The 17275-nt window shown below is 40.1% G+C and overlaps 2 protein-coding genes across 12 annotated transcripts in view; both read right to left on the bottom strand.

The window, feature by feature from the left end:
- Positions 1-17275, bottom strand: part of BICD1 (BICD cargo adaptor 1) — a 253943-nt gene that overhangs the window by 5318 nt on the left and 231350 nt on the right. The window lies entirely within an intron of this gene.
- Positions 1-17275, bottom strand: part of FGD4 (FYVE, RhoGEF and PH domain containing 4) — a 114057-nt gene that overhangs the window by 50485 nt on the left and 46297 nt on the right. The window contains exon 1 of one of the 10 annotated variants that reach the window (XM_082751464.1): positions 9893-10050. The exons of the other annotated variants lie outside the window; for them this stretch is intronic. Within the exon in view, the coding sequence (XP_082607590.1) occupies positions 9893-9908 (16 nt within the window). The 5' untranslated portion in view covers positions 9909-10050. Of the gene's footprint in view, positions 1-9892; positions 10051-17275 lie in introns of those variants that run through there. 10 annotated transcript variants of the gene reach the window in all.

Genomic DNA, 17275 nt, shown 5'->3' with positions numbered 1-17275 from the left:
TGCTATCCTCTGAAGTTAATTATGTATTTATGTTTTGATACACTGTCCCCTCTCTATCATAGCGATGACAGACTTGTGAATGCTTTGCAACTTCAGAATAGTACAAAAATTTCACACTGATACTCTGTTCTGTGCAGATGAGCTCTAAAGGTTAAACGTCAGGCAGCGTTTATTGTGGTGAGCCACTGCTGAAATACTGCAAGCAGTTGATAATGCAGTGCTCTAAAAAGAAAAAAATAACTTGCTGAAGTCAGGAGGGCTGTGTAGCTGAAGAAATTATTTTCTTTCTGCAATATGGTGCTGGCCAAAAAATAAATAAAAGGCAAATATCAGAAGGTTTAGAATCACCTTTGAAGAGTGGAATCTTGGAAAAACTTAAGGCACGGATCAAATTCTAGTATAGTATTAGTTCAGATACACTTGCTAGCAAAATCCAAAAATGCAGTGTTTTGTTGTTTTTTTTCCTTGCAAAGCTATTCTCCAGACACAAGCAAAAATATTCTAGGTTCAGCAGAAGAAGGTAGACCACTTTTGGGGAATAACAGAGATGTGATGCATACAAGGCTATTATTTCTCATGTTATTGCATGGAAACATGCCTAGGATTACCAAATGCTGTCTTCCCCTTTCATAGCATTTATTGCAAGGAGTAAACCAATCTGCAAGCAAATAAGGTAGAAAACAAAAAGCGTATTAATACCACTCCTTTTGTTCAATAAACATGGTGAATATAATCACAACATTTGATGGTAAAATTAAACAGGTGAAACATAACCGAACTTAAAATTTGTGTGCCAAATACATGCTACACAATACTTCCTGGGAACCAGAAAACATTCAGAATCTTAAAAGGTAAGCTAGTTTGCATAATAATGCAGAACAGAGGTTTCCAAATTACAGTATGCACACTACACAGGTGAGCCACTGAAAACAAACAGCAGGAATATAGAACTGAAACAAACTTCAGCAAGTTCAACCATGTGAGACACACAATTTTCTAATAAGAAATTATTTCATTATGAATAATAATTCTTTTGAAATAATTTCACCTCTAAGAAGCTCTGGGTTATACAGAGAGTTTTTGAGAAAACCCAGTTCAAAGCAGATACATACCCATATCTGCAGATATGTACCCATATCTGCTTGGTCTGAGATGTCACATTACTACACTGGTCTGTTTTGTGGGTATTCATGAGATGCAAGTAGTCACTGTCACCTTTCCCATGTTTTCTTGAGCTTTATGGTTGTTCTGGCTGGGAGAAACCATGTGTCTTTCTCACAGTAATTTTTATTTTTGTGCCTGAAATAGTGCCTTACAGTAGCTGCAGCTAAAGAGCACAAATTTGCCAAGCTACCAGCTTTGAAGCCACTACATTCAAACAGCTTACCTGCTTTAAGATTTTAAAGCCTAAGCTTCAAAAAGAAGCACCGAAATACCAACAAGATATAACATTGATAACCTTCTGATCTCAGTCTCAGGATGCTCTATATAACACAAAGTAAAAGGCTCAATGGTGAATTTCACATTCACTACGTATGTTGTGCCAACACTGGCTATAGCAGGCATACTCAGTGTGTCTTAACTCTGCTTTCCTTCCTGGCTGTGATCTCTGTTCTTTGAGATCTGATCTAAAAGTAATTTCCGAGTAAGCAGGCCTGTGCATCTGCTGTGGTCTTAGTGAAAGGAGTAAGTCAGCAATTAATGTGATTATCTTTCAACATTTGTCTAGATTTTGGATTAGTACAATAACAAAACTTACAGTGCTGGCACTGCTCCAGTAAAATAAAAAAACACTGTACAAGACTTCAAATAGCTCTTTCCAGGACTGAGCCCAAAAACCAACTTCCTTAGAAAACATTACAATTTCTCCATTCAACAATTAGAGATTACAACAGGGAACACAATACATGCCTCATCAGAAAGGGCACATTCTGGAGTCAGGAATATGGAAATGAAATGTGAGGAAAGGGAATGCAAAGCAAGTCAAAAAAACACCCTCAGTATGTGGAGTCTTTAAAATCAAAATTAATTTGATAGAAGTCCAAGTGGCATATACTATAGTATAATGCTAACTAGTCACGTAAACTAAAACAGAAAAAGGAACAGCAAACAGCTTTTAAAAACTGCATTAAAAACCCACAGTTTGAGCCTTCTGAGAACAAGGCTCACTGCAGTCACCATCTTTTACACCTTCCCCCTGCTGGACCACAACTTTCCTACTGTCTACAGACTTGCAGTGCCAAGTGCTCTCTAATCAGTCAGTTTTTGGAGGATGCCAGTGGTGAAACTGATGCTCAGGCACCTTAGGGGTGGAGGACCTCAGCTGAAGCTGAGGTTTAGTGATGGCCACAGGGGTGGAGGGTTGCGGAAGCTGCAAGTCTGTGAGATAATGCGACAACCCCACTGCTGGCCATTGCTGCTGTGGTTTTCTACTCTTACATCTTCCTCCATCATAAGATGGAGGGCCTTGCTACTGACAGAGCAACTGCTCCAGATGGCAGGGCCTCCAGAAACCTGCCACTGCTACCCCCTCCTCTGAATGGGAGAAGGGGCATGGAGGGAGCAGGCAGGACTGCCTGGCTCTGGCTGAAGCACGCCTGTGTTTCCCTTGAGTGGAAACCACTAATTCAGAATGTGCTGCCAACGTGCAGTTTGTGGCTTGAGAGTAGTAGCTCATAACTGAAGTCCTCAGCCAAAAACACAGACTAAAATGCTTAGAAGTCACCTGTACTCCTATAAACTGGGACAATGGCTTTAGTGATGGCTGTTGTTAATCAACTGTTTAATGATTATTGGAGATTTCTCATATGAACAGAGACAAGCAACTTTCAAGTCACATCTCCAGAAGAAAATATATGATCGAAGGGAAAGCTGTAAGCAAAACAAGTTCTGTTTACAGGAATCAAGAACTACTTTTTCGCATGAATACTTAGGTTTCTGTATTACAAAACAGTCCCTCAAACTCATTTTCACATTGGTGTTTGAACATGTATTATCAAGCCCAAAATCTAAACAGAAAATATGCAGCTGTGTTCTTTTTACCTGTAGAGACTTTTCATAGTTTGTTTTTAATAAAATAGTATCAATATTGTTAAGTGATTTGGGCCTGATTTCCTTCTTTTCATGAAGACTATCTCCAAGACTTAAAGGCTAACAAGGTTTCTAACCCTATAAATGATAAACCATAACCTTTATGTATTTAAAAATGATGACGTTACACAAAAATAAATAAATAAATAAATAATAATAGAGTGTATAGAAAGTAGCAGCAGGTTCATTGCTTCAGGATAACACAGAGTAAGTTGATCCCTGAAACCACCACATTCAGCTTTCTGCTATTACTGTCTCATTTCTACACCAGGTAATTTCAGGTAATTTCTCCCTCCTTGTCAGCACAGTCTTTTGCTAGTTCCGTAATACATGATAGCAACTTTCAGCTCAAGAAGTGCTTCTCATGCAGCTATATTTCACAGTCCCAGGGGAGTACTGACTACATGCTTCAATCTCTTCCCTGTGGCAATCGTGGTAAGATTGGTGAGCATTGTACCTGAGGGCCATTTGTTCCCTGTCCTTGTGAGCTTTTTACAGTTTCACATGCATTTGATGAAGGAAGGGCTTGAGTAAGGTTTGTGTCTTTCTCGAGTTCCTACTGCATTAATAGCCATTGTGGTGAACCCTACCATGAGAAAAGATTAGCATGAAGCACTTCTGCCAAGTTTTCCTGAAGTATTTTTTCCTTTCAGTTTTCCTTGTAGAGCTGTGAGGTGAGGAATGGCTTCCCAGCCATTCTACAAAACAGTAACTTTTTTTTTTTTAAATGAATTTTAGGTTGATATCAGCATATTTTACACTGGCAGCACTCATCATTTTTGAAATATCCTGACCTCCTACTTAATGAGAACACCCTATTTGAATAAGCAGACCCACTGATCACAGAACAATCACTTGTCTGAACAAGGGCTGTGGCATTGAGCCCTAGATCAATTTTGCTCTCAAATCAAGCTCTTTTGCTTGATTTGTTGAGTCTTAAGATGATTTAATTTCTTCCAGTTACCATACATAAGATAACCAGCAGGATGGCATAACTAAGCAGCAGCCTAACATTTCATATTAAGGAGAGCACCTCCAGTACTGGAGTCATGTTAGGAAAACATGCAGATACTTCTATTTTGTACAAACTATTGAAATTATTCAAGATGTCATATTAAAATATACTTATGCAATTATAATACTAATTCAAAGAATGAAAAAAGTACTCCACTTCTATACATTATAAGCTATTATAAAACAAGGTTAGTTTTGACAAATACTTAGATTTTCAAAAAAAAAAAAAAAAAAAAAAAAAGATAAGACTGAAATGAAAATTTCACCATTTTGCTCACTATACACTGCTTAAGAAGACCTCCCTATCAAGTCAATCATTGACATTTTCCTCTTCTTCTCTGCCCAGTTACCTATGCAGTTCTTTCAGATTCATCTCATCTCAACTCAGAGCTATTTTAGAAAACACACATATGCTGTAAGACATACATTCAGCTACTTCTGTTGATAAAAGATGAATTGCTAGGAAAATATTTTTAGAAATAGGATGCTTAGAAATAAATAAATAATAAAAAAAAGAAATACCACAGACCCACAAGGGGAAAAAAAATCTAATAACAGCAGGTTCAAATTATAACTGACATCTATTCTTTCAGCTGATCTGAACACATTGATATAAAAATACATCTGACAGCATTTAAGTAGTTTAAAGGTATGAATGTATATGTATTATATCTGAAACGCATAATAGCTAAAGGTCCAAACAGAAGTCAATTATGCAATACAAGCCAATAAAATTATCACTGATAGACAGGAACTGCTTCCCACTGCCAGCTGCTGAGGCAGTGTGTCAGGCCAGATCTGGCAACCCAAAACCATCCAGGAGCCAGCCGGCACTGACACGAGTTGTTCCACCCGCTCCCCTCCCTCCTCCTGGCTGCTTGCTCTCACCACTTTGCATCAGTGCTGGCATGCATCTAGCCACAGGATGCAGGCCGGGAAAGTTAAGCTCTCAGAAATGTAACCCTGCCAAAAATTAAAAAAAAAAAAGGCAACTAACTCTCTTCCAGATTCACACCTTCAGTCACCTCAGATGCACTGGGGCTTGGGCAAAGATGCAAATATATTGACAGGGGAAAGAAAGACAAGGCACCCCTTTTAGAGGCAAGTAGCCACTAGATGATGTTAATTCCATTCAATCTCTTCTTAAGGGTTACTGTTGGAGAAAACAGTATTGAAATGTGTGTGTTTGTGTCAAAACCCTATTCTCTAAACTTATATTAATCGAGACTTAAAATAATATGCTCTAATTAAAGAAAAGGCTGCAGCGTGTTAACTGCACAATAGCATCACAACAGCATACCAGGCACTACTTTTTATTATTTGAAAGATTAAAAGTATATTTAAAATTATGGGTGCAATAAAGAACAGTGATAAAGCGGGTGATAAACATGTGGCTGTGAGTCCCTTAAACACTTAGCAGCAGCACAGCTGTGTGGTGCTCCAGCTGCTCAGCAGAGAACACTTTTCCTCCCCAAAGTCAGCGGCGCACAGCCCGCTGTCAGGCTCCCCAAGCACTCCCATCTCCCTGCCAAGTAATTAACGACCATCATCTATGAGACACAGAAAAACAAGCAGCTCCCTGGGAATGGCTCATTGCACTGAAACAGAAATATAAAGAACCCAAAGCTGGACATTTCACAAGAATTCAAGTGCTTCCTGCTTTTGACCTGGTTGGGGGAAGAAAAAAAAAAAAATAAGAATAGCCAGAAAAAGCTTGCTTTAAGTACATTTAGGGCCTTCCTTTAAGAGGGACCTTCCTTTTTCTGTCTCCTCAAAGCCTACCATAATTATGCCAGTTTTTATGTGGCGCCTTGCCTATAAAGAGCGATAGAGAGATCACTATTTCATGCTAACTCATCAGTTTCTAATCATCCTTACGGAAGGAAGTCAAGTACATGTTGCCTGGAATCCAAATGGGGAATAAAGCTTTAGCCTTACATTGCCAAAAATTACTACTGTTTGTGCTGCTGTTCACAGAGCTCGCTTCAGCTCAACAGACCTGCCATCAGCGTAATCACCTCTTGAACATCAAAACAGGTTGCAACAGCTTTACGTTTTATGCTATGAACTGGCCAAGAGATACAAACTGAGAACAATTGTAATGTTTATTTCTCTCTCCTCTCTTTTCCAGAATCCCATTTAAAACATATTTTAAAAAATAACTACTAGATGATGAATTTGAAATGTCATGTCTTAAAACTTAATTCAGAGAATTAAAATGTTTTTTCTTGCAGACTCAGATGAATATTTACCATTCTGTCCCAAAAAGCTTAATAGTCATATGATTGTTTAAATAACTTCCCTATCTTCAAATGAGCAAATGGATAGAAAATGCTTTTAAAAAGTCATATAAAGTAAAAATACATTAAACCCACCAACACTTCCTAAAGAGAAATGATTTTAAAACAACTTGAGTTTTATCCAGCATACTTGAAGGATGTGCAACCTTTCACTTTGCAAACATTCTGAAAATGAAAATGCTTATGGCCTCAGGAGAGACTAAAAAAAGCTGCTCAAAACCAAAAATAAAACTACAGAGACTAAGACAACCCCCACAGAGAAGGGTTAGTTTTATCCCCTTCCTTTCCTCACCATCCTTTGAGTTCCCATCACTTACTTCTTACCAACACTAATACTTTTTGTATTTATTGCCAGGCCAACGTAACCCCACAAGAAAACAATATGCTGCTTGTATCACACTAGTTTTCTGCTATGTGAGCAAGCTGAAATGGCTTGGGGATGAGACCTAAAGCCTGGGAAAGGCCCAGTGAGAGCCTGGGCAGCTCCCTGGCAGCACCCACCCATTCGGTCATGTGTACTGCTCATCCAGCTGCAGCACAACCCTGAGGACTCCTGTGCAGCATTCACTGTTTTCCTTAAAGCCTCACTTTTTGGCATCAGAAGAGTATCAAATTATTCATTAACCAAAAAAAAAAAAAAAAGCTGACAGCTTGTATGTTGGGGATGAAAGTCTTCCAAAACAGAGAGCAAACAAAAATCTATGACATTAATCAAAACAAACCAAACACACACAAAAAAAAAAAAACAAAAAAAAACACACACACAAACAAAAAAAACAACCCACGTTTGTTTAAGCCTAAACATTTCATTTATTTTATAACCTGAAGTTTGGCAATACTCCAATCCCTCTCCACCTTATATGACCCCACCCAGTTGTTGCTTCCCTCCTTTATTTTTTCATTTTTCTCCTTCCCTGCAAGCGACAGGTCATTCTTGCATGGGCATCTTTACAAGCGAGAGCAGTCACAGTGTGTTAAATATTTCACAACAATATAAAGCAAAGATTGTGTTTGATAACTACTAACTCCTCTTCCTGTCGATGACTGTCTGTCATACTGCAAGGAAACACAGACTCTGAGTTTCCACATCCTTCAAGGAACTTAATCCTTTCGTATCATAGCAATCGTAAACCTGGGGCAGGGGGGAAACATGGGGAAAATGAGTGTGCCATGACTAGTTTCTATTTTTAGAAAAGACTCAAACTCACTAGGTTTACAAGCACTGATGTAAACCACCAGCCCCTTTCACTGTTTATATAGCACCTAGCACTGAAAAGACCAGAAGACTCTGGGGCCTGCAGCCACAGTGCAAAGCGTAGTGATGGAGCTAATGAAGAACACCCAGTTCTCTGGTGACTTCTGTGGGTCACAATGTCATAGAACCTTTCAAAACTAAATTGCTTCAAATGAGGTTTTCAGTGATGTTTTCACCCTGTAGTGAATAGTAATAATAAGAATAAAGCTGTGAAGTTCTTCTCTTAAAAAACGTCAAAGCTCCAGAAAAGATGCACTGTACACATTTCCTATACTTGTTATATTGTTCAATACTTGGAAGAGTTGCTTTTGTCAGGCAACTGGATGCTCTCCCTCAATTGCATGTTTAACACTGCAGTTGCAGTGACTAAACTGAGTTGAGAATTTACATCCCTAAAGAGGCACTGTCCCTTCAAGTCCCAGTGCCCCAGCAAGTGACAGCAGAAGCAGTAGCTCCATGTGTCTTTTAGGTGCTATTTAGGAACTTCAAGGGATATTTGCCCTCTCCATTTCAAACCTGCACTGACTGGAACAACTTGGTGTCACCATTTTTATGCATACCGTCTATGCACATGGGTCTCCTGATACCAGCCTGGGAAGGTCATGCTACGTGATCCCTACATGCTCTTCCATAGGCTGCTCTTTGCTCTGCTCACCCTTCAAGCCAGGTACTTGCAAGACAGTCCACTACTGCTTTCATACAACTTCTAACTGGAGCCTGAGCAAAGAGACACTGCCTGAAAAACACCACAACAGTATGACAGTATTCTTTATGTCACCCTAAGGCACATATAAATGCATTTGCACTTCCGATATCCGATCTCTCAGAATCAGAGATCACAGCTTCACCAGTGTATTCTATATTCAGATGACCCCTGTTATACGTAAGTATACTGTAAGCCAAACTAAAATAGCCAAAAACATGCCAAAGGCCAAAAGCGAAGATTACTTGTAATACCAAAAATAGTATTTACGGCACCACACTGAGCTTCCTGGAAATCTATGGGGGTTTGTGTTATGTTTATAGGAAAACAGCAAGCATTACAGATCCTAGAAAACAGCAAGAAAAGAGCAAGACTGATGGGGGAAAAAAAAAAAAAAAAAGTTTCCTACTATCCCATGTAGATTTTTCTCAGTATACGGAATGATGACACAAAGTGGTGTTGGGTGATTACCAAAATCTAAAGGGAGAAGGGCAACTTCAAACCTGATAATAAGACAGATAAGGAGCCAATATAAAGATTTTAAAACAAGCATTCTTTGTACCTACAGAAAATCAGATGCCCACAAACACTGAGGTCAGGAATCTGAGACATTAATGACATCTACTCGAAGCTTCTCTAGCAACTCTCTCAAGCTCATCCATGCAATCATTCCCTTCCCTCTATGCACCTTCAGAGGGCTTTCCAGAGGAAAACCAGCACGCTGAACCCAGACCTTCCACAGATCTATTCTACCTATATCTCTGTGCAGAACTGAATTAAAAATATTCAGAAGTTAGGGCTAAATATAACCCATTTTAATTCAACTTACCCTAAGCTGAACTTCTGTCAGAACTGCAAAATGCACTCAAGTAAAGCAGCAACTTCAACAGTATTCTTAAAAATTGTTAGAAACATATTTTCAATGAAAAAAGTCCAGACCATTCATTGCATGGTGTAATACAAGATGACATTCTTTTATTCTGGAAGCTAATCCTGTACTTTAAAAGTATCAGAAGTGCAAGTTAAATGGATTATTGCAAGATCACACAACAAAAGCTAAGCACATTGAAAGCATATACCTATTTCCTAAAACAATGCAGGAGAGAGTGCTTTGAGCCAGTGCTGATTTACAGAAGTGCACTATAGAAACCTCACAGCTATGAACAGAACTCAATGAACCTGAAAAATGAGCCAGAAGTAGAAATAAATATCACAAAACTGATTTGCTTTAGAAAGTCTCTAGTTGGTGAAAGCAGCAGCAGAACAAGCCAAAAGTAACACAGTTCCCTGTGTGGCAGATTTACTGGGCAAACAGCTCAAGCAACTGCAATCTCATTTACTCAGAATAAGAGCAAAAAGACACCACCACATTCCAGCTGTATTGCCTCACACAGCAGCTGGATTTTAATGTGTTTACTTGCTTCAAGGCACCCCCCAAAAAAGTTTAACCCATTGTGCCTCTGGACACAAAAAACACCCCCAACCTTTGCAGAGATTAAGGTTTAACAGAAGCATCCCGTTCAGTCTTACCTGGTTCAGAAGACATTTTTATTTTTTTTAAATATATTCCAGTACCACTGCACGAGGAATTGCTTTCACAGTGGTAATAACCCTGTGGCACGCTGACATATATCCTATTTACATGACCTATAAGCTGCCAGAAAGGACTTCTTGCCAGATGTACAGTATATGCCGACAGTTTACATGCTGGGTCTTTCAATTATACTGCGCTCCTCCCCTGGCCAGCCGGTTTCAAGAGGAAAAACGTAAGCATGCAAGCCAGTCAGCTTAGAGAAAGAAGTGAAGGCTGCTGCTCACTATTAAAGAGGAAAAACAAAGAAATCAGCTTATGTAACTACACAGTGCTGGAGAAGGGAGGAGGAAGAGGAGGAGGGACGACCATAAATTGTTTTGTCTAATGCCCCAGCTGCTATGAAAGTTCTGTCACTACAAACTGCGTTGCTCTTTGAAAATAAAGCACTATCAAGGTTAAAGGACAAATTAGAGCATTTCTGTGGTCAGGACTTCGCTCTCCCTTTATACTACACAATGATCATTTCTAGTATTATTTTTTTCCCTGTATAATGTGCATACTTCATTCTAGGAATAAGTTTATAAACACAGCACACAATACTGGAGCAGTGGACAAAGAAGTCTACACTAAGGAATTGTCATGAAAATATTAGCTTATTTGGAACAGATTAAGACTCCCTGGAATTATTTAAAATCAATTTTTAAATGGCATAAACTAGCTATCATGACCAAGGGCAGAACAGAAAGCGATTACAGTGAATTCTGTATTGTGAAATGCAAATTTTCAAAAAGTGAAAGGACCAACAGAAAAGAGAAGTTACTGAAAGTGGCATTTTTTATTTTTTTTTGCTCACATGTGAGCACTCTGATCATGTGGTCCCTGGCTGGCACGCATTTATACCAGCAGGAGAAAGAAACCAGGATTTAAATCCAGCCCTGTCAATTTGGATAATACGAGTCCGGATACAGCAGCCAGCTCTTCATTCACTGCAGCTGAGGTCATCTTCAGCCAGGGCTCCAAACCACATCTCCCTGCAGCCCCTTCCACCAAGGTCCACTCCTAATCCTCACACTCAAGGCTACGCACAAGCATGCTGCTGCAGAGCTGCTCTGAAGGACAAGTACCAAGGGTTACAGGGAATACACTTGCAAAACAATCTGTTGTTATGAATATCTGTTTTTTCACTGAGGAGACAGCTCTCTTGACGAGGGCAGTTAATTATTTCCTTTCTAGTACAGATGTCAAACTTTTTGTTGTTGCTGTTGTGTTTTTTTTTTTTTTTTTTTTTCCAAAACCTGTAAGAGCAACTATTTATTTCAAAACTTTGGTTTTATTTTTCTTCTTGAGCTGAGGAGATGCAAGTTCAGCGCACCTGGATCTGAACAAAATCCATTTTTAGCACTTTAACCCAGACTTTCGTGTGTTGTTTTTGGCATGTTATTTTTGAACTGCTAAAATGGCAATTTGCCATCTTTGATACTCCTAGCCAGTAATTCCAGTCTCCTTAAAGAAATCTCATTCACCCAGGTCATCAATACACCATGAAAACAAAAAGTAACTGTGTAAATGATTAAGTTTATAAAAGGCTGGACTAAGAGACCAGACTGAGAATTCCAATGAACACATTACATTTCTGTTCTGAAGCTCATCTCCCAGAATTTGAAGACTGCCTCCTAACTTGGGGCTTCCAGATGAAGCAAGCCTACAACAGAACACCGTCTCTCTCCAGAAAAGGCTTTGCAAAGAAGATGCAGTTTCTTGGGTATCCCATATTTTAAACAAACCATTTTCCACACCAGACTATTTTGTCCACCTGCCAGTGAGACTTGGTCCATGTTCCTTCAGCCTGATGCACACTTCCTAACCCAGGGAAAACACTGATGATGCACATAGATGGCAGATTTTAAATTCAGATGGGATCAGCAATAGTTTTCAATTTTCAAATTTCAATTTTTTTTCATGCAAGCAACACAGTAGGTTAGAAAACTGCAAAATAGTACAAAAAGCAATGGGTTCAGGTAAGCAGTTAGAGAAATATGAGATACTGCCTGCCATAAGGGAAGAGAAGACGGGGGGTCAGACCAGGGAAAGCATGGGGCGATGACAGGGAAAATTAAAACAAGCTGCCAAGTCTTCCTTTTCGGGTAAGCACATATCCCAGCTATTTCTGACTCTGCAGCATGAGACGAGTGGGAGGGAGGCCATTTGAGCTCCCAGATTCTGCTCTCCTCCATCCCTGATGTGCCAGCAGGAGGCACAGAGCACACACCAGATCCCAGCTCTGACTAGGGCTGGTCCACCCTCTACCCATCAGATGACTCCACTGCTTGCAATAGCTCATGGAGAGCAACCTCAGATCCTGATTTGCTCAGTGAAAAAATAATAATAAAAAAAATTCACAAACTTGAAGGACATTGTGAAATTTCATTTCCAGAACAGCAACATTAAAACAGGTATAAAGTCTCCAAAGTCTAACTTCAAAACACATGTTTAAATCCTCCCTTAAAAAAAAATAAAATAAAATAAAAGAGAAGATTAATTGTTTTATCTCTGTTTGATTAGCTAGCAGATAAGGGGATTTGTGGGAGATTAAAACAGATACAATGGGGACATCTCATTAATCTATTCCCCTGGTTTCACATGAGTTTTATACCCAGCTTTCCTTACTGTAAGAACAGAAACAGTGCAAAGTACAACCTACAACCAAATGTCATATTATCAAATATTAGTTGCAATCCCATTGACAAGAGGCACAGCTGTATCTGACTGGCCATTAGATCATGTCCCTGAACTTTAAAGAAAAAGTAACTGAATAATAAATTTAATTTTATTAAATTTTTCTAAACACAGAAAAAGGGGCATGGAGAACAGCTAGTTAAATAAAGTGTTCTCATTAGTGGGTAATTAAAATCATACCACTGTGTAGCTGCTATCATTTAATATGAATAAAATAGCTATTCAAACTAAAACCAGTATGGTTTTAGTCCACAGACATGCACAGTAGAGTAGTTTAACTTCACAAAACTGAGTTATCTCAATTCAAAAGTATTGGCTCATCATATGACTTCATGACGCCAGTACTAGAGCTTTTAAAATGACTTATAATAAATACAGGAGGTTTACTCTGATTTCCACCTCCAAGCACTCTGCAAACTAAACTTCACAAGCTTTCTTAGCATTTTCCCCATCTTGCAGGTAAGAGAACTCAAATCATTTGCCTCTTTTGACTATTCCTAATTTGATGAAGCTACTGTTGAGAACGAAGTCACATTATCATGAGCACTCAGGAAATCTGAAAAGTTGAACCAAGTATTAAAGGGCGACATGGACAGCATTCCACACTTTCACACACCCCCGAGAACAAATCAGCTCATGTGACAGTGAATCACAGCCCTACGTTCAGCCTCTCTGCCTTCAGCTGCCTTCTCTCTGCAGGCTCACTTCAGGCACAGAGTGTTTGAAAAGTTTTGTTGAGAATACTGCATCAGGATTTGGGATGCAGTTTCTGCAAGCCAGTCATGGAGAAAAAGTGATTTTTCTTCCACCTAAAGGATCAGTAGCCTCAGATCCCTTCCAGCACAGAACAGGGCACAAACAGTTTGAATTCCAACACATCAGTGAGCTCTGTTGAAAGCACCCCCTCCTTTTTTCTTTTCCTTCTTCTTCTTCCTGTGATAGACCTTTAAACGTATCAGTTAATCCAAAAGAAACTTAAAACCACATCAACCAAACAGGCACATTTCATGGGGTTCCTGTAAGGTAGATAGAGCTGTCTCACATTGTTACTTACCTCTCACCCTTTTCCTTTCCACCCGAGTACATCAAAAGGACAGTAACTTGCTCCTAGTCAAAACTGAAGGCATGCTTTGTCCCTAAGCCAAAGCAGTTTCCAAGGTCCTGCTAGAAAAGTCTGCATCGTACTGCTTGGCTCCCAGCTGTTCTTAGGGTAATGGGATTAGCTAGCAAGGCACCACACACCCTTGCTCCAGAGAACCCACTCTCCTTCAGCCTTTGCACATGCTGCTCTTAATTCTTGATTCTTGGGATAACCTAAAATAAGCCATGTGCAAGAGCCCAACACAGTCCTGCCACTTGTGCTTTGTTGTTTCATTTGGCTGTAGGGGGGGACATGGTGTTGGCTTCCTGCCTTTGATCACCATGTGGCTGCTTGACTTTTATTCTGTTGCCAACTACCAGGAGCTGCACATGAGGAAAACCACCACAAGGATGTTCAGCAGTTTCCCCTCTCTGCCAAGGAAGGGAGATGACGCCCACAAGGATGTGGTTAACGATACAGCTGCATTTCAATTTAGTGGTTCTAGTACATGAACCACTTTGCAGCTATAGGCAATTTTATCCCTTATCAAAACATCCAGCCCACAATCAGGCAATGCAACCCGTCAGGAAAATCCCCACAGGCAAAACAAAGAATTTTCTTTCAGGTTAGCAAACTGAACTGGTGTTTTCTACAACCTGACCAGCTCCAAGGGGTGTGTGGTGGAAGCCACGGCATGGCACGGCACAGCAGGCAGGAACATACCCACCCTTCTCCAAGCCAGGCTGTCCCCTCAACTCAGCTCTGACATCCTACCCAGGGGCAGCAATGGGCTGCCCAGGACTGCAAAGGTTAATGATGACCGAGTGCAGTAGCTGTGAAGAGTTGACAAGGGCCCTTGAATGGATACACGAAGGGTGAAATTCATGCATGATTGCCCAATAACCTCAAGAGAAGCAAGGCGAGGTGATCAGCATGCAGCCCAAGAGTACAGTCACATCAAGCCAGTGGCTGATGACGGAAAATGCTGCTCTTCCTATCCTTACAGGGCCTTGTCTGGCAGTGAAGCAAGCCAGTTCAGCTCACTAATCTGCCAGAAACATACTCATTTTCTCTGGGATTGGTCTGTTAACTTAGCAGGCTGAGATGGCCCGTGGGGTCAGATAAGCATCAGTGTCAACAGAAGGAAAAAGGGTGAGAGAGGACAGTAAGCAAACCTAGTTATTGGAGGTCTCATTAAGCCTCATCCATTAAGCTTCACCACATAGGTGTGTGAGGAAGGAAGAAAAAATGGTACAGCTCAATACATGCATGTCCCCATTGAAAAATAAGATGGGGAACAAACTAGATTCAGCAAGTAACCTACAAAAACAAGTGACCACCAGGAAGAGAAGGGACAAGAAGTCCAAAGAAGTGAGCTGGGTGGGAAGGGAGTTTAAAAATGGATATTTTGGACTGCCATAACGAAGAATAACAATAGTACATTAAAGAGATGGGTAACTAGCCTCACCAGGTGAGAAGTATTCTGAAAGATCCTGAATCTGCAGCCCACACAGAAACAAGTTTATTCAACGGACTCTCCCTCCCAGTTCTAACATCAAAAACTACTCCACCAGTCCCTCCTCCAGCTCTCCTGGTTCACATGCAAGGACCTGGGTTTAACACAAGCAATACCAAGGCAGGTATGATGAGCAGTTATTGTGCCACAATTAGAAAACAACTAGCAGTATTTTTCCATCTTTTTTTTCCCCCCCTCTCCAGCTCAGCTGTAATGTGCCCCAAAGGGAAAGCCAGTGGCTGCACAAAAGCCCAAAGGACTTGTAATATCAGTTCTTAACGGAAAAGTCTGCTTTTTTGTCCTACATTTGTACAGTACTTGTTACGATAGAATCTTGGTGTCTGTAATTTAGTCCAAGCATAAAAGCAATACAAAGCCCTCCAAACAAATAATTAAATGGTTGGAGTTCTACAAAAATCTAAGAATTATACTGAACATGAGTGCCACATCACTTCCATTTACTCTATTAGCGCTTACAAAAGGGATGCATTTGTTATGGCAACTCTATGTTTTACACTAACCATATAAAGCTACGTTTCTGTAACTTATACTATTCCCATATTTACCAAAAATCCAGGAATTTGTGGTTCATCCTTCCAAGTAATCCTTTCTTGCAAAAATCAGCAATTGTTAAATAAGTTTTGTTTTTAAATCTGAGTAGACAAAGGCTTTGTTTATCAACTGGGTTTGATTCTCCTGTTTTAAGAAATGGCTTAACAGTTCACTCTTTTTACATACTATTTTTTTTACAAAATTGGGAGAAAAGCTTCCTGTTACAATTTAGGGACAAGGAAATTACTATTTACAGCACCATCCTTTCTGTTATGCTAATACACAGTAAATAAACACCAAGCAAAGCCCCCCAGCTCACCCTTTCCTTACATTGTCTTCACTGCTTTCTCCTCCTCTTGCCTTCCCCCTGGAGAAGGCAGATTCTCCAGGCCCCTGCCTGCACCGCAGCTGCTGCCTCTTCCCCAGTGGCCCCACTACCTCTCGTGGGGACAGTCCCAGTTGCCACCATGCTCTGCTGGCAGCCAGGCAGGAGGACCAAGCTAACAAAGGCTGGTGATGCAAGGCCAGCAGAGCAGCCCTCATGCCTCACCAGGTGGGAACCACATGCTAGTTGCTACCACAGAAACCCACACACTTCTTTAAGGACGGATGGGGAAAAGGGAAGTGGGGAGAGGAGAAAAAGCTTGCAACCTACCCTAATAGCATTGTGCCACCCATCGTTCTTCACCTTCATAGATTTTTTTTTATTTTATTGCTCATTTAACAACTATGCAAAACAGCTGAAGGACACAGACTCTCATTTTCCAGTTAATTTAGCTTTTGGTCATACATTACACATTCGCCAAAAAACATCCCTATTCTCTCCCCCTCCTCACCCCCCCCAAAAAAAAAAAAAAAAAAAAAAAAAAGACAAAGCAAAACACAATTCAAACCAGAAAGAGCAGCACACAGACTTTTCTTTAAATTTAGCAGTTAGTGAAAGGCTGCATCCTCAGCTTAAAAATTATCCTGCCATGTTAGGAATCCAGGCAGTAGAAAGACTCACAAGTGGAGCTGGTCAGCATGCAGTGACAGTGATTTAGCTTTCATATAAATATGTTAAAAAAAAAAAGGTTGGGCAGCGTCAGATACTAAGTATAAAAGTATTAATTATTCTTGCTTTGAGTTAATGAAAAACAGCATGACAAGTTCACAAAAAACATCAGAGTGGAATACATCAGTACATTTTCAGAGCAGATAGGGGCATATGAACTACAAATGATGGCAAGAAAAAAAATAATAAGAGGAAATCACTCAGTCAAATATTGCATGTCTGAAAAGAACCAGTAGCAAATGTTTGGGTAACCAACATCAGAAGGCAGCTAGCACACAATGATTTTTCCCTCAGTCCCCATGGCTTCCAGCATCAGATGTCTAGGAGTCAGCAGATGTGTTTGTGCAACTGTGTTTTACAGCTGCTGACAGGCATATTCACCGCAAATTTATTTAGTCTCTTCCTGAGTCCCATTTGTATTTCTTGAACGGAATATGCAA

Source organism: Aythya marila (genome assembly GCF_965140915.1).
Source record: "Aythya marila genome assembly, chromosome: 1".
NCBI classification, from domain to species: Eukaryota; Metazoa; Chordata; class Aves; order Anseriformes; family Anatidae; genus Aythya; species Aythya marila.
The sequence above is the reverse complement of the archived record's forward strand: the minus strand, read 5'-3'. Positions and strand labels throughout refer to the sequence as shown.